The sequence below is a fragment of the Cydia pomonella genome, chromosome 20 (assembly GCF_033807575.1).
Source record: "Cydia pomonella isolate Wapato2018A chromosome 20, ilCydPomo1, whole genome shotgun sequence".
Taxonomy (NCBI): domain Eukaryota; kingdom Metazoa; phylum Arthropoda; class Insecta; order Lepidoptera; family Tortricidae; genus Cydia; species Cydia pomonella.
In genome coordinates, this window is record NC_084722.1 from 8,830,690 (window position 1) to 8,847,638 (window position 16,949).

The window sequence follows — 16,949 nt, forward strand, 5'->3', positions numbered from 1 at the left end:
TGTTAAACGAACACAGACGAAAGTGGAGAAATTTTTCTGCTTATGTTAAGTTTGCAAACTCATTAGTCAAATAATGACTAGGTTATTAAAATATAAGTATAAGGTACTCACTTGGAACAGTCTTTGCAGTTTTTGCTTTTACTAAGTAGCCTCGTTTTGGAAGAATCTCTCTTGACATCTCCTTCGTAGCAGTAGCATTTTGCCTTGCTGTCCTCCTTCAGTGAGCAGTAGCAGCGATCTACGCAGCTTTCTGATTCGCATTCTGAGCATGATACGTATCCACTTGAACTGTTACGGTTTTGACAACCGAGACGGTTACTCAATGTTAAAAAATCGGAATCTTCAGAAGTGGAGGTCCTTTCTCCAGGTCTCGAAACCTTTCCATTTCGTTTGGAAACATGCACGACCTTATCGGTACGCTTCCGTTGCCTCATAGTTTGTCGCTTCGGTGGTGGTATTGGTGGCTCCTTTGGACGAAACTGCCTCAAATCGTAACTTGACGTTGACACTGAGCTTTCCGATATAGGTTCTTTGTTAGCTACGGTTTGTAAATCAAAGGAACCGATTTTATGGTTGGTCTTTTCAATTTTTGGCAACTCTTTCCCAAAAGGCATTCTGAATACCATGCGTAAACCACTAGCTCCTTTGAATATCTTTCGCCTCTTATTTTGGAATATACTATTTCTTCTTAAAATTTTCTTTTTCTGTTTCTTCATAATAGCTTTACTGTGTTGGAATATTTCATCTTTCGTCAGAGTAACAGCTAATTTTAAAAGAAATTCTTTATATATCGGTTTCAGATCGTTGAAGGACATGCCTTCGGCGTCTATTATGGCATTAAGTATTTCATCCATCGAGTGTAAATTCTCTTGAACCTTGAATTCATTGAAAAGTTCGTTGAACCCAAGTGGAGAACCGCCTCCCTTTTTCCCGTTGTTTCTGGAAAATACATACAAGAATACGTTTTATTACTATAATTACCATACTTGTTACCAACTAGTTAGTTATACGATATACAACTCTCATAGGTACAAAATGAGTATGCAACTGGCTTGGTTGTAATAGTTGAGATTGATAAAAAATTGCTCAGGTGTTATACTGGACCAGAGGAATGTAGCGGACGCGGTTGCATTAGCACAATTACATACATGCAAGATGCTGAAACACTTCACTGAACGCGTTCTGCTGCCAACGCCTCGGTGCTTTAACCATCAAGTGAAATTTTTAACTGCGTGTTAAGTTGTGATATCAGGGAAAAGGTAGTGTCGCCTATGAAGCGGTAAGTTATAATTGCAATTAATAAGTAGTGTACATACCTGTGTCCAATAGATTTATATCTGGTCAGTCCACCAGCGTTGAGGAAACTGCCTGAGCGGGGTATCGCCACCTTCGTCAGAATATCACCGGATTCATTGAGAGACTTTCTGCCACTATGACTTCTCCTGAGAGTTTCTTTCGAATGATCGGGCGATTCAAGTGGTTTCGTTGGAATAGGAGGGGGTAAAGTCGGTGGCCTCGGAAGGTTTTTTCGTTTCTCCAACTGTCTAAATAGTTCAATCTTTTCAGAAACTTTACTCCGAACAGAAGACTCGCTGCTGCTCTGAAGAGGTAGAGGATTCGAAATCTTAGCGTTAATAGTAGGACTTAGTGAATCTTTTGCCATCGATTTCTTTGATTCTTGCGTATCGCTTCCACTCGTGTCGTGCTTTATGGAATCTAATTTGGCTTTGACCTCTTCGACTGTTATTCTTTTAGGTTCGGCGGGGGAAATTGAGGGCGGTGGTGAAGGCAGACGGTACCCTTCTGCAGCTAAAATTCTTCTAGTCCTTTCCAGTTTAGGTCTTTCGTGAAAAGACTCACTGGCTGAGAAACCATCAGGTCGGTCACTGTCACCACTTAAAGAAGATGTACTTCGTTTCTTCCGCGGTGGTCTTATGGGCATATCATTTTGTGTTATACTACTCGTTACGCTCATACAGCTAACTCCGTTTCGATTTCTTAGTTTCTTCATATCACCGCTGTGACCCTGCCGGCTCATGTGTGACATCAGAGATTTGTATAGCGTGGCCGCTATCACGATAGCGTCCTCGGACGTCTGACATACAAACCCATGACACTCCAATTGCTTGGCGACTCCGATCTTCCTCATCACAACAGCGAAAAGGGGTGAATGCGAATTTTCGTTGTGGGAGAGGATGTATTTTTTGTCAGGTATTTCCAAAGTTTTGAACAACGCGTGACGGTCAATATTGTCTGGATCAGTGATTAGAGGTAAGAAAGCATAGCTTAAGTCGTGGTTCTCCTTCTCTGACGGTTGTACGACGAATTTGACGGCAGACCATACTGCTATCGTCGGGAACGGGTTCAACTGTTCTAAGTCACCTTTTTCTCCTTTATATCTAACCTTGAGGCCACTTTTTGAGATTTCTAGTCTTCCTGTGAGGTTACTTTTATGGCGGCAGTTTCTTCTGTAGGCAAAGTATAGGTCTTTAAGTGGTGTTTGGAGGCCGGAAAGGCTGGTGACCTTGCTCTGAAGAGGAGTAGAGCCGAGGTAGTGCACACTGAACACGTGCACGCCGATACTCTCGATCGACTGCCTAGACTCGCCCGCCATATCCGCAAACATCCTCTCTATTCGATCCTGAACCGTGTTGTTAATCTTGTTGATTTTATTCTGGCAATAGCTTTCATCGTTACCGTCTATCGTTGCCTGCAATAGAAACGTTAAAAATGAGCTGGCATAATTATAAACAGTATACGTTTAAAACACTAATAAGTGAGGTTAATGAAGTTAATTATGTTAAGTGAGTTTTACTTTTGAATGTTTACCTTGGTGTCGGTGAGGTGGGTGCCGGGCGCATACTGCGGGAGGCTGGCGACGGAGCGCGAGTCGTCGAAGAGCGCGTCGATCTTCTGCTTGTAGAGGGAGAGGGAGGACACGGAGGGCGTGCGCGGGCGCCGCTCCGGCTCCTCGCGCGCGCCCAGATGGAACCCGCCGAGGCGCGCGCTGTCGCTATCCATCGTCACCATCTGAAAATTAGAGATGGCTCTTTAATAAAATGTACATATCATAAAAATACACTTGCAGTAAGGGACCATTAAAGGGTAGGTAACTAAATATATCAGAGGCTTATTGTTAAGTGTAAAAAAATATAAGTAAAACTGTACCTAACACTTTCGCTTTATACAATGCAATGTATACAATTTGGTATCGCGTACCTACAAAATTTATTATAAAAGTTAAGAACTTGTAAGAAGGAAACAAGGTCATACGAAACAGCAAAAAAATACAGATTACACTAGCCTGGGTAGTAGATATGTACTTATTAAACTACCTAACTACAACGTCTACTTAATTAAAACTTACTGCTGCTCTGCTGCTGCTCCGCGCGCCGTATTGTGTACGGATACCATACTTCTAAAGAGAAATAATTATAATCTTCTTAAGAACTACGATCTAGAAATAGATTAACTAGTTTACATTACACATGCGATCTCGGCATCCATTTTCTTGGTCGGTCCAGTGAATGCGCCCACAAAAACTGCGCCTTACGGATGTCTGAGTAGCAGTCAACATAAACCCAGCAGTACGAATAGGTACTTAAATATTAATGAAAGTGACGCAATACCACGTACGATCATATTATACTTATTCTCTGAAGCAGACCATTGACCACGTCTAAATTCAACTTATTTAGCACAAAATATCGTCATACTAATTTGTTATCGCTATAAGTATGACACATACTACATAGGTCTCGTTTCTGCAGCGCTTCAGGGATGTTTGTAATATTGTATAAGCGCGCGTGGACTGCTTCTATGCGACTATGCGCAAAGGATGCATATCCCTGTTGCGCCGGGTGCGGGCCAGCCGCAACCCTATCCTGTGTCAGATAGCGTACAGCATTGACTGCCCGTATATGAGACACTGCTGCGAAAGGCATGTTTCCAGCAGTGTATACATATTATGATTGATTGAGATATTTATTAATAAAATTATAAATATTTTTACATGTCACTCAGTAGTATATACATAAGTATCACAAAATATTATTGTTACTAGCTGTTATCGTTAGTTACCTACAACTTAGCTGATTTGGTAAATTATAATGGTACTTTTTCATATCTTAATTTTAGTAGTATCATAAGGTACATAGTTCGAGATGACATATAATTATTTGAAGATATCAGTGGTCCTTAACATAAATTCACTTATTGTGTAGCACGCTAACCCAATTAACATTTCAAATATTGCCTCACTAGCTGAGTTAATTACCTCTTTCGGAAAAGTGTTATAAATCTTTACACCCATGACAACAAGTGACTTCCGAGTCTTTGCCAGTCGGCAGCGCGAGACCAGCAGGAGGTGCTCGCCTAATAAATCATAATTTGTAAATAGATAATAGGATAATTAATTAGGAACGTAAGTATACTAACAAATTTGTATGAGTCCATAAGTTACTCAATATAAATGTTTTTCATTCATTCATAGGCAAAGTCACAGAATTTCATGGCAGCGTATTTGAGTTAAAATAATCTATGCAATTATCTATACAAATTCTCGTAACTTATCCCTCTCGCGTCGTATGATGACCCATATTCAACAACAGTTCCTTCAACCTATTTTGGGCTTAATTTAAAAAATAATAATATAATATAATAAATATATTTATTTATACAATGGAATGACCGCTATAACAACAAATGATACATATAGTATTTGTTGTTATAGCGGCAACAGAAATACAGGCACGGTAGAAATTTCAACTGGCTAACTATCACGGTTCATGAGATACAGCCTGGTGACAGACGGACGGACAGCGGAGTCTCAGTAATCAGGTCCCGTTTGACCCTTTGGGTACGGAACCCTAAAAATGAACTGACATTGTTAACTATCATTCGAAGCGAGAGGTCTAGTTACTTTGCGGTATTGTTTTTTTCCGTAAACACACAAACAGCCAAAACCAATACATAAAAGACAACATAGTGAGAATAAAGTGTCACAAAATGGACTCTATCAGCATGTTACTGGTGAGCTTCCAGCACTGATCTTCCGATAAGATCATCAAGTGAAAAAAAACACGGAAGGTAACAGATAAAGAGGAAAGAAACATAAAATAAACCAAAACAAATTACACACAGTTGACAAACTTATACAAAAAAAAGCGGCCAAGTGCGAGTCGGACTCGCTCATGAAGGGTTCCGTACCATTTATGACGTATTTAAAAAAACTACTTACTAAATCTGGTTTAAACCAATTTTCGGTGGAAGTTTGTATGGTAATATATATCATATATTTTTTTTAGATTTTTCATTCTGTTATTTTAGAAGTTACAGGGGGGGGGGGGACACATTTTTTTCACTTTGGAAGTGTCTCTCGCGCAAACTATTCAGTTTAGAAAAAAAATATATTAGAAACCTAAATATCATTTTTGAAGACCTATCCCTAGATACCCCACACGTATGGGTTTGATGAAAAAAATTTTTTTTTAATTTTATGACGTATTTAAAAAAAAACTACTTACTAGATCTCGTTCAAACCAATTTTCGGTGGAAGGTTGCATGGCAATGTATATCATATATTTTTTTTAGATTTTTCATTCTGTTATTTTAGTAATTACGGGGGGGGGGGGACACACACACACATTTTACCACTTTGGAAGAGTCTCTCGCGCAAACTAGTCAGTTTAGAAAAAAATGATATTAGAAACCTCAATATCATTTTTAAAGACCTATCCATAGATACCCCACACGTACGGGTTTGATGAAAAAAGATTTTGGAGGTATGGGGAACCCCCAAAATTTATTGTTTTTTTTTTTTCTATTTTTGTGTAAACATCTTAATGCGGTTCATATAATACATCTAATTACCAAGTTTGAACAGTATAGCTCTTATAGTTTCGGAAAAAAGTGGCTGTGACATAATCAGACAGACAGACGGACATGACGAATCTATAAGGGTTCCGTTTTTTGCCACTTGGCTACGGAACCCTAAAAAGAGATACAATAACACAAAGTTTTACTAAAATTAGACGGATGAAGCAATCGTACCTGTATCGGTTGGGGTGGATCATACTGGGATCATATCATTATCGTGGCGCGGCATAACTAGCAGATCACAGAATTGGCAAACATAATAAGGTGAATCCCTCAGTCCGTTTTTGATCATGAAATATACACAGTGTTATAGTTCACTAAAATATATAAACAAAACAAAACAGCGCCAAATGAAAACTTTCTACTATAAGATCTCTATCAAGGGGGCCTCTGACTGAAGTCCTAGTCCTGAAGTTTCTAAGTTAAAGTACCATTATTATCATATCTACTTTAATAGGTTCAGGTTTTAGAGCAACGTCCGTTATGTTCATTAAAAATTGCAAGCATAAAATATTTACTTCGTTGAAGTAGGTGCACAATATTGCGAAATCCGAATGCGATTTGTAGCCAGGTCTGTAGAGCTCTTTCCTTTGTAAGGTTACTGTTTTATCTCTGCGCACTGTGTGCTGTGGGTTTTGCACAGTCGTCCATTAGTTTATCTGGGCACTACGCGCAGTTACGCTTATTTCACCAATTACTCTCATATATGGCTGCAATATTCATAGAGCTACAACAGTTGTTAATGAAACTATAGGTACCTAGCGGTGTCTGGAATTAATATTTATATTAATACCTAACCTGCCGTTTTTCGGTGGAGAATGTTTAGTCAGTCGAAACGATGCCGCCATACCTTTAGCCTTTGATGGCTCAACTTTTTGATATTTAACAAACACATATCAGTGAAAGAATAATGATCAAAGTCAAATGGCGTTCTAAATGTTTTAATCATGTGTCGAAAGATGGCAGTAAATTTAATGTGGCTACAAAGTTTTCGATTACAATCCACCTCTATTTCAAATTATCTTTGGTATTGGGTAAGCGTTGCTCTAACGTAAATGTTGTTAAAATATGAAGTCCTTCTGATCTTACCTATATTATTCTATTTTTTTTTTTTACATAAACGGAAAACTAACACCTTTATACATTTCTTTGTGATACAGAGCCGAGCAGAGATCAAATATAATTACAATCAATTCTACACACAAGTACCTACAGCACAAACCGAGTTTACTGTGTACAGCAAGCTGCAAAACTGCATAGTCACATTAGGAATGGATTGAAATTCCCCATTTTCAAATTACGCCGCTGTCGAAATTATCCCAAAGCACCTTATCTACAAAAAAAAAAACAAACAACGACTCCTTTTTTGAAGTTGGTTAGTCGATTACACAATAGATACACTGAGAGAGATAAACTGCACAGGTGCTTTTCATGGTTAGTTTGCAACCACAACCACATTAACTATCTCGTAATCGATTCGCAACGCGTTAATTTATGCGGCTCGCTTACAGGCCGTTAATTCTTAACACCCGGCTGATTACTGCGTGAGGACTTTTAAGTTCTCGTAATTTAGCAATGTTTTTAGCTATGTTGAACAGGCTAAGGCTAAATATGATGACACCTACAGACAAATGCAGTCTTAAAAGGGTCGAGTTTTTACCATGACGATCAAGTTTTGCGTCTGCTCACTATGTAAAATGCGACTATTTACCTCGCTGTTCAGTGTTTACCGAAATACTATCCACTACTCGTATTCTTCGTCGCGTCGCCTCGCTGCGTGGGTGCAGATATTATGTAATTTATTATCTGTGCGACTTATAAAATCGTGTCGCCATGTAAATGTGACCAGCAACTTAGCGATTCGCTTCTTCATAGCTGCTGTCAATGCGGACACAAAAAATCGCCTCGCCATCGCATCGCTGCCGCGTCGTCATCGTCGTTACCAGTGCGGCCTCGGCCTTATCGTCCTTCTTAATGGCTGTCACTTTCTAAGAAGTATTTTAGTGCAGGGGAAAATCGCAACCGTAAACCCACCCAACTACAGCTATGGTATACGTACATGAGTTCAATGCGTATATATTACCTACTTATTTAAATATGAATGCCAGTGTTACTTTTGTTTCATGTTTTTTTTTCATGTATACAATAGTAGATTGTATCACAATCACAAGGGAGGAAAATAACATATTTTCGGCGAGGGTGTACATTGAATCCCTAGAGTAGTGAGGGATTCGGCCTCGGAAGAAAAGTGCCATTTTGATCCCTCTCAGCAGGGAAGAAGGAAAGTGCTTAGAACTATGACGTCCAAATAATATACACGCCATATCTGATTTCAGATTTCAGATTTTTATTTGCAGAAAAAGGGTTTGTTACAGGTCTAAAATACGGTTAATAATTGTTCCACCTTTATCCGCTATCTCAAGACAGCATGCAAATTTTAAAATGAATCTTTAAATAATACAACATTCATCTATTTACACAACACATTAATTATATACATTTATACACAATTTATTGCTATTTGTGAGCCCTGCAAGTGAAAATTATCGAAGATATCCATATATATATCCAAGTTAATTTTGGCCATAGTTGGTGGCCCAGCTATGGGCTGGGATGGGTTTAGTAATATAATTATTTAGAGGCTATTGCTAGATGACTGACGCTACACACTAATTTCGAAAACATAAAAAGTTTTTAATTTTTTAACTTATACCACATATTTGAGACTTAATTTTAAACCATGGTGGGTAGATTTAGGACTATAGTTGGTTATATTCGCACAGCATTGCACATTTTGTCATCTATCGAATCATGCGTGACTCTTGCACTTAAATATATATGGCATTGAAAAGAGACACTATTTTTAAATAGCCATGATACACTATAACATACATGTTATACAAGCTAATGTATATTTTTGACAATTATACCGGGTGGGGCCTGTAACGCGAGCAAATAATTAAAACAAATTGTAATACTCAAACTTTGACACTTTTGTTCAATAAGTTTTAAAAATTATGAAGGCTTTTAGATTTCTTATTTTTCATACAAAATAAATATTATCTTTAATGTATCATCGTTGTAACTGACGTTGCTTCTGACGCTTTAAAGATAACAAAATTCGCAATACATTAAATATAAATATTCAATAAATATTATAGGACTTATACACAAATTCATTAAGTCCCACGGTAAGCTCAAGAAGGCTTGTGTTGTGGGTACTTAGACAACGATATACATATATAATATACAAATATTTAAATACATAGAAAATATCCATGACTCAGGAACAAATATCCGTGCTCATCACATAAATATATATGCCCTTACCGGGATTCGATTCGAACCTAGGACCATCGGCTTCATAGGCAGGGTCGCTACCGACTGGGCAAGATCGGTCGTCATAGAGTGCATTCCTCTTAGAATAAACTTTAAAGTGCACTAAAAATCAAAACACAAATTATTTTAAAGTAAAAGTCGCTGAACAAATGTTGGCCAGTTGGATGACTATAGCCAACGGTTTATTTTCTTGTTCCTGTTATAGGCCCCACCCGGTATAAGCATCATAAAATCCACTGGCAGGTTTTAGTTCCATCTAGATAAGATAGACATTTATTCGTGGCAGTCACAAACATGAACGAACATGTACAGGCAACAAAAACAGAAAAACAGAACATTATAACTATTATAATTACTTACGTGCGAATCACGAAATAGACCGAACTCAACACTCATTTCACTCTGCACACGACCTTTAAGGAACGTCGCGGGCAACTGTCAAAGGTTGTATAGATGGCGCCAGCATAGGATTAACCTACGAGTATCTCTAGTTTTGCTACCATTGCATGAGTTTTTTTTTCTAGTTTAGTTCTATGGATAAAGATCAAGGCCAGAATTCAGGCCATAAAACTCCAAAAAAAAACAAGGATTTGCCACTATTTGTAGGATGGACACATAAAACCTATGCTGGCGCCATCTGTACACTTCGATCAGCCAACAACATTGTAGGGATGTTCTGCACACCTCTGCGCTCAACGCTTCTTCTTCTTTTCGTGTCGAGGTTCCTTTTTTTTTATACGATGGAAGCCCAATAGGCAGCGGTGTTGACAGCCCTGGCTGTCGCGTCCCTCAGATCCAGCTCCGAGCAGTGATGCGGGCATGTGGGGCACGCCAGTAGATGTGCCATGGTTTGCGTTGCTGTGTCGCAGGTACATTGAGTCGAGGAGCTACGGAGCAATCCCCATTTGGCCATATTTTGCTTGCAGCGACCAACTTGGGACCTGAGCCTGTTTAAGGACTTCCAAATTGGCCAAGGTTCTTTATGGCCAGGCGGTAGTTGCTCCAAAGCCTGCACGTACACGTCTGGTGGAGGGCACCGGGTCTGCCACAGCAAGCGGCGCACATCGGCCGGCTCACCCTGCAGGGGGCTGGTGCTCCGCATAAAACTCCTACGGCTTTTAAGACGAGCAGGTGGCGGGATGTGTACATACTACCGATCCCTCAGCTCCAAATTTCACGGATTTCGTTTTCTGATTACTACACTTACCTCGTACTAGTCGGATGGGCCTTAGGCCCAATGTTTTTCAGCATATTGACACCTCGTCCGTTATCCCCAATATCTGAAAAAATAAAAACGTACTTAGGAGTTAAGTTTTAAAAGGTATAGTCGACTAAAGTTAAACATATATTTTTATTTATCTCTAGCAACAAAACAATTCAAAATCGAAAAAATCAAACCAACAGGTCGTCGTTGAATATTATATATATTTTTACGCAATTTAATGTATATTAACCGCAGCTATGATGCTGTCATGTACGCAGAACAACGCAATCATATTAAATACATTAAATTGCCTTTCAGGTGATGGTGGTAAGAGCATCATTTTAAATCACATCGTCCTTTCTGGGTCTTTCCGACAGAGACCGCAAATTATTATAGGCTCTATAATATTTTACACCCTACATGACAGAGGCAGAATATTCTCGAAAACCTAGGACTCTCAGATTATTTAGGTAATTCATACTCAGAATCAAGAGCACTATTGATTATATTCTTCTTAAGGCTGCGTTTCCATCAGAGATGTGTGAGGACCAATAGAATCACTTCATGTATTTTCCTTGCTCTAACATAAATATGTAGTTCTTAACATAAATATGAACCTAACATAAACTACACTATTATGGAGTTAGAGGAGCGGCACTGGATTTACTTAAGTCCTACTTAAATGGTAGAATACAAAGGGTCGATGTGAATGGACAGCGATCACCGGGGTCATTGGTCTCTATGGGTGTACCACAGGGGTCAATATTGGGACCTTTCCTGTTCCTTATCTACATAAATGACTTGCCATTCCTTGTAAAGACCCACCATGATATAGTATTGTTTGCAGACGACACTTCACTTATTTTCAAAGTCAAACGACAGCAACAAGCTTACAATGATGTAAACGATGCTATTTCTAAAGTAGTAAATTGGTTCAATGTTAATAATTTATTGTTAAATGAGAATAAGACTAAATGTATTAAGTTTGTCACTAGTAATGTAAGGCATGTACAAACAAGTGTCATTGTGAAGGATGAGGAATTGGAATTAGTTGATAGTACAGTTTTTCTTGGTATAACTTTAGATTCTAAACTCCAGTGGGGTCCCCATATTGCTACTCTTTCGAATAGACTGAGTTCTGCAGCTTTTGCAGTAAGCAAAATCCGTCAGTTAACTGATGTCAAAACAGCTCGATTAGTATATTTTAGTTACTTCCATAGCATTATGTCATATGGTATTTTACTGTGGGGTGGTGCTTCAGAGATAAATACCATTTTTGTTCTGCAGAAGAGGGCTATTCGAGCAATATATAAAATGAACCATAGAGACTCACTGAGAGATAAATTTAAGGAAATTGACATCATGACAGTGCACTGTCAATACATTTATGAGAATATTCTGTATGTGCATAAAAATATTGCCGATTTTAAGAAAAATTGTGACATTCATAATATTAATACTAGAAATAAACATAAGCTCGCCGTGCCCTTCACTCGGCTCCATAAAATTAAAAAATCATTCATGGGTAATTGTGTGAGATTTTATAATAAACTTCCAAACCATATTACTGAGTTACCAATTAATAAATTTAAGAATCATGTAAAGCGTAAACTTATTTCTAAAGCTTATTATACCACACAAGACTACATGAATGATAAAACAACGTGGGATTAATTGTGATTCGAAATGATTAATTATTTATTATATTTGAATAATGATGATGAAATGGATATTCCAATGCATGTATTTCCTTTGTTGTTTTTATTATATTTGTTTGACATTTAGAATTTATTCTAGAAACAATCTAGACTAGTATTTTTTATACATTTTTTTTTGTATGACTGTATTTTGTGAAAGTTTTAGTAGGTATTAAATTTGATCTATGAATTATATTCATTAGTATTATATATGGAATAATATTTACAACATCAATAAATTGCTCTGATAATTAGATTAAGATAATTATATGTAATACTGTCTTACTATTCATAAGTGCTTGTTGCTAGGCCTACATGAATAAAGTATATTTGAATTGAATTGAATTGAAATCCTCCTCTACGCACGTACCCTCGCTCATCTGGTGGAAACGCTGCCTCATCGTGTCCCAATTTTTTTTATATACTACGTCGGTCGCATACAAGGATACGGCCCGCCTGATGGTTAGCAGTCTCCGTAGCCTATGGACGCCTGCAACTCCAGATGAGTTACATGCACGTTGCTGGCCCTAACAACCCTCACCCTCGTTGAGCGTTATTCATACTATTAAAGAAAAAACGCTACTACGCGTGGTAAAGTAAACAAAACATGTATTCATAAGGGATTTATATACCTACTCACGTTTTGAAACTATAAAAACGAACTTTGCATTTATAAAGTAGGCAATTGATATCCTTCATTGTTTCATCAACAAGTAATCATGCAAATATATCACGCAACAGCGATTATAAATTTGCATAATAATTAGTCGATTGATTAATCGCGCCTAATATCCGCGCATGCGCCTCCTAATGGATTTTGAGCCTCGAAATTATACCGCTCTGACAAGTTTTACGATGGGTATCAATCTATCGTGGGGGCGTGGAAGAAATTATGCGGTGATAATTAGATAATTTATTTATTATCAAACAAGTCACGGCTGTAGTTTATTTTATTAGCTGTGTAAATTACTATGCCGCCTGGCTAATAAGGTCAGGATCCAAGATATTTGACAGATATCAAATACTTATAATGTAAGACCACAAAAGTGTTCATTATTGTCACGTCGGATACTGTCATCGCTTAAACACACCTCCCACCACAAGCATGCATGTAAATTAAATAATTTAGAAAAAATGGGTATGTTTTGTAACCCTTCACTTTAAAAAATAAACAATGCTTTTTTTTCTTTTTCATTTCATTTTGTACTTAATGTGATTGTAAATGGATTCTTAAGACCAGAAATAAATAATAATAACTATTATTTTATTTTTTGCTTGGCTGACGTCTCCCGTTGCTACTAAATCCTATCTATCTGCCAGTAGTGTGTCGTAATCGTAAGGTAAAAAAACATGTCTTGCCAAATTGGTCACAATTATTTGCGCGACACAGCTTATGAGACTGGTACAGTCGCGGACTTTAATTGTTGAGCCTTTTAGGGTTTACTTTACATTGGATATTTCATACCGTTAGTATTGACAGCCAAATTAGCTTGAACCGTTCGGATCAAAAGTCCGTGAGTGTACATACTGAACGGCATCAAAATAGAGGCAGGCGGAGCCGCGAGCTACGCTAGTTTCCTATAACTTTAAATACTTGTTTAAAACGTTTTACTAATGGCTCATTGGCTCAAGTGAACTACCCGTGTAAATCACAGATAAACATTTATTTTAGCATGCAAATGAATGCATAACAGAAAGAGAAAGTTAACCTTATCTGAATCAGCTTACATTGATGTAAATAGTTAACAAGGAAATCACTTTAGTGATTAGATAGATTAACTCGCATGTTTTGTGATTTCTACCTCGATAGTACGGTATTGTTACAGTTGTTATAATACGCTTAAGAATAGGCACTAATGGATAAGGCTCGTTGTTTTCCATCACCAACATTTCCATCTTCACCACTTAGACGGTTGGCAGTCCTCAACTGTGCGTTTCTCCAGTAACTTCCTGCCTCACACCGCTAAACTACCTCGCCTGCGTTACGACCCCCGACCGATACGACCTTCAAACCTTCAAGTAAAGAGCGTATTCCCATTTTAAATTCTGGCAACGCACTTACAACCAGTGTCCATTGGCGGCGCTAATCGCTTACCATCAGGTGATTAGTCAGTTTGACTCCTCTATCATAAAAAATAAGTGTTTTATCTATTCTTTTGTAAATTGTAAACAAATAAATTTAGCAGATAAAATCTAAATGATAATTTATATAAAGTAATTCCAAAGGATTTCTAGAACACTAAACCGGAATAATCACGTCATCTTCCACCTTTGTCGACGAGCCTCCCTTAGTAACCAAAAACATTTAAGGCCGACCTCTCTCGGCCCAGCACCTCAAAAAGAATTGTATTCTTCTTTTCTAAAGAATATTTTTACTCTTAACACTCACTCGTACAGGGTTATTCCCACTAGGTAGTTACCACCAAGCCGAGCCAAACTGAGAGGTGGCGGAATAAATTTTTGAGGCAACTACAAAATTTTTGAGGCAACTACGGGGAAATAAATCCCAGTGGCAACTACTAATTTACTAATAATTGAAATTCTATTTAATAACGATAGAAATACCGCTTTGTTTTTACATTAAACCACCAAGTAGCTGGTTATGTATTACATTGTTTGGGATTATTTAGAACAAGCTATTTAGAAATGTATAAATGACTCAATTATTTAACACCATCTTCTTCCTCGCGTTGTCACGGCATATTTGCCACGGCTCATGGGAGCCTGGGGTCCGTTTGGCAACTAATCCCGAGAATTGGCGTAGGTACTTGTTTTTACGAAAGCGACTGCTATCTGAACTTTCAACCCAGAGGATAAACTGGGCATTATTATTTCACACCATATTAACAAAAAGATATGTAATATAAAGCATTTGTTCTAACGTTCAAGATGGTACACATACATTTAAGCTCTGTGGTTACACAGGCTATGATTTTTCATAATTCCAAAAGGTCCCACGCGACGGCATTTAAGTATTGCAAATATTTTAAATCTGTCGTCAAAATATGTACTTGTAACGTAAAAGTAGTCTGTTAGAAACATTGACATTATTATGCATTATTTAAGGAATTAGATTAGCCAATATGACCTTAGCCGATTGCTTTAAAGCTTAATAATCACTCATTAGTGTACGTGACGGCACATTTCGATCCGAAATGGCATCTCGATTGATTAATAACACATTTACTTTAAATTGTTGTTCTAGTATAATGTATGGTTAATTCACACTAAATTAAGTATTGCAGAAACATATTATTTGTAAATCATTTGTTGAAATTGGCACTGTTTATAATAATACTTATCGATTATTTGATAGGAGAATTTTGAAATTTGTTATTTAAACCGGTGTTTTCTTAAACAGCAGCTGGGCTAAGAGGGCTCTTTATCAATTGTCACCATGCCTGTCACGTTCTAACAAATATGTAAGCGCGAAAGTGATGAACATAGTGACAAGTGATAAAAATGGAACCATGATACCGCCGCAGGCGTATTAAGGATGGTTTTATCCACGTGATAAAATAACCGTCACATTTTAACACCGCGGGATTGAAAGTGACGGACACCGTCCTATCCCGCTGTCACGTAGACAAAAACGAATATCATTTTCGAACAGCCCGTGTAGCCAACATGCCAATCGTTAACGCTCCGTAGCGAACGAAACGCAACTTTCACTGTCGCACTAATATGGAAGAGTGATAGACAGAGATGACTACGATACGCTACGGTGCGTTAACGATTGGCATGTTAGCTACACGGGCAGGATAATTGAAGGCTAAAATTATTGTACCAACAACAGATAATATGATATAACCAAGCCAGATATTTTGACTAATGTATAGAGTTTGTAAAGTTAGGGCTTGTAGAGTTAGGGCTCATTTAGATTTCATTACATTGCGGTATTTGATCGGTCGGCCGAATCGGTTGAAAGTGTTGAAACCTCAATAGTCCGCAATGTAACTAAAATCGCATGCCAGTTTGCGTGCATCTATATCAGCCCTTAGGGTGTGTAGGATTAGAAGCTTGGCTCTACATGAGATCTGACAACTTTTTGACAGTGCGAGCCATGTGGTCTCGTCTTGGCAACATTTTATATGAAAATGTTTTTAGTGCATTTACAATTTGTAGCAACGAAAACTAGTGCCAGACATAGACACATACCTACATACATATATGTTTCATGAATGTTCATGTCTAATCATGTTATTTCAGAATGTCCTATTAAAATGAGAGCGTAACTTTAATTCAGCTAGGATCATGTGACAATTAATAGGACTAAAACTAATACCGTTTTGCCTGAAAGTTGTCTCAAACTATACCTATAAAAACTCTACTTAGTTTTGTCCGTTGTCATGCGCTTCGAGTGTATTTGTTAGAGGTACCCCTAGTGTAAATATTTTCGACAGCGAAACGTGACGTACGCGTTTGCGTTAAGTGTCATTTTGTATGGGTTTTTGAACAGCGCGCCAAGCGGGACGTTTTGGAAAGTCAAAAATCTCATACAAAATGACACTTAACGCAAACGCGTACGTCACGTTTCGCTGTCGAAAATATTTACACTAGGGGTAAGGATGTATTTACATACTTTTTAGTTAGTAAGTTATGCTGAGCATTTTGTACAAATCCATAACCATTGTGCCTATTTTGCGTGAAAACGAGGTAGCACTACTCTAGCCACCCCAGCTCCTCCGCGAAACCTAGCAGTGTCTTCGGGTTGCTAACTGCCTCCTTTAGTGTGCACGGATTCCTAAGGTATTTGCTCCTGTATACTCCTACCTGTTTACAGTCGAGGAGAATATGTTTCGCTGTTTCCTCTTCTTCCATGCACGCTCTGC

The 16,949-nt window shown here is 38.0% G+C and overlaps 1 protein-coding gene across 1 annotated transcript in view; it reads right to left on the bottom strand.

Annotated features, from left to right (window-relative positions):
* Positions 1–16,949, bottom strand: part of LOC133528974 (uncharacterized) — a 65,327-nt gene that overhangs the window by 5,544 nt on the left and 42,834 nt on the right. Inside the window, exons 2-5 of the mRNA XM_061866515.1 lie at positions 10,424–10,496; positions 2,830–3,030; positions 1,317–2,710; positions 112–939 (exon numbers count right to left, since the gene is read on the bottom strand). Coding sequence (XP_061722499.1) covers positions 112–939; positions 1,317–2,710; positions 2,830–3,030 — 2,423 coding nt within the window. The 5' untranslated portion in view covers positions 10,424–10,496. The remainder of the gene's footprint in view (positions 1–111; positions 940–1,316; positions 2,711–2,829; positions 3,031–10,423; positions 10,497–16,949) is intronic.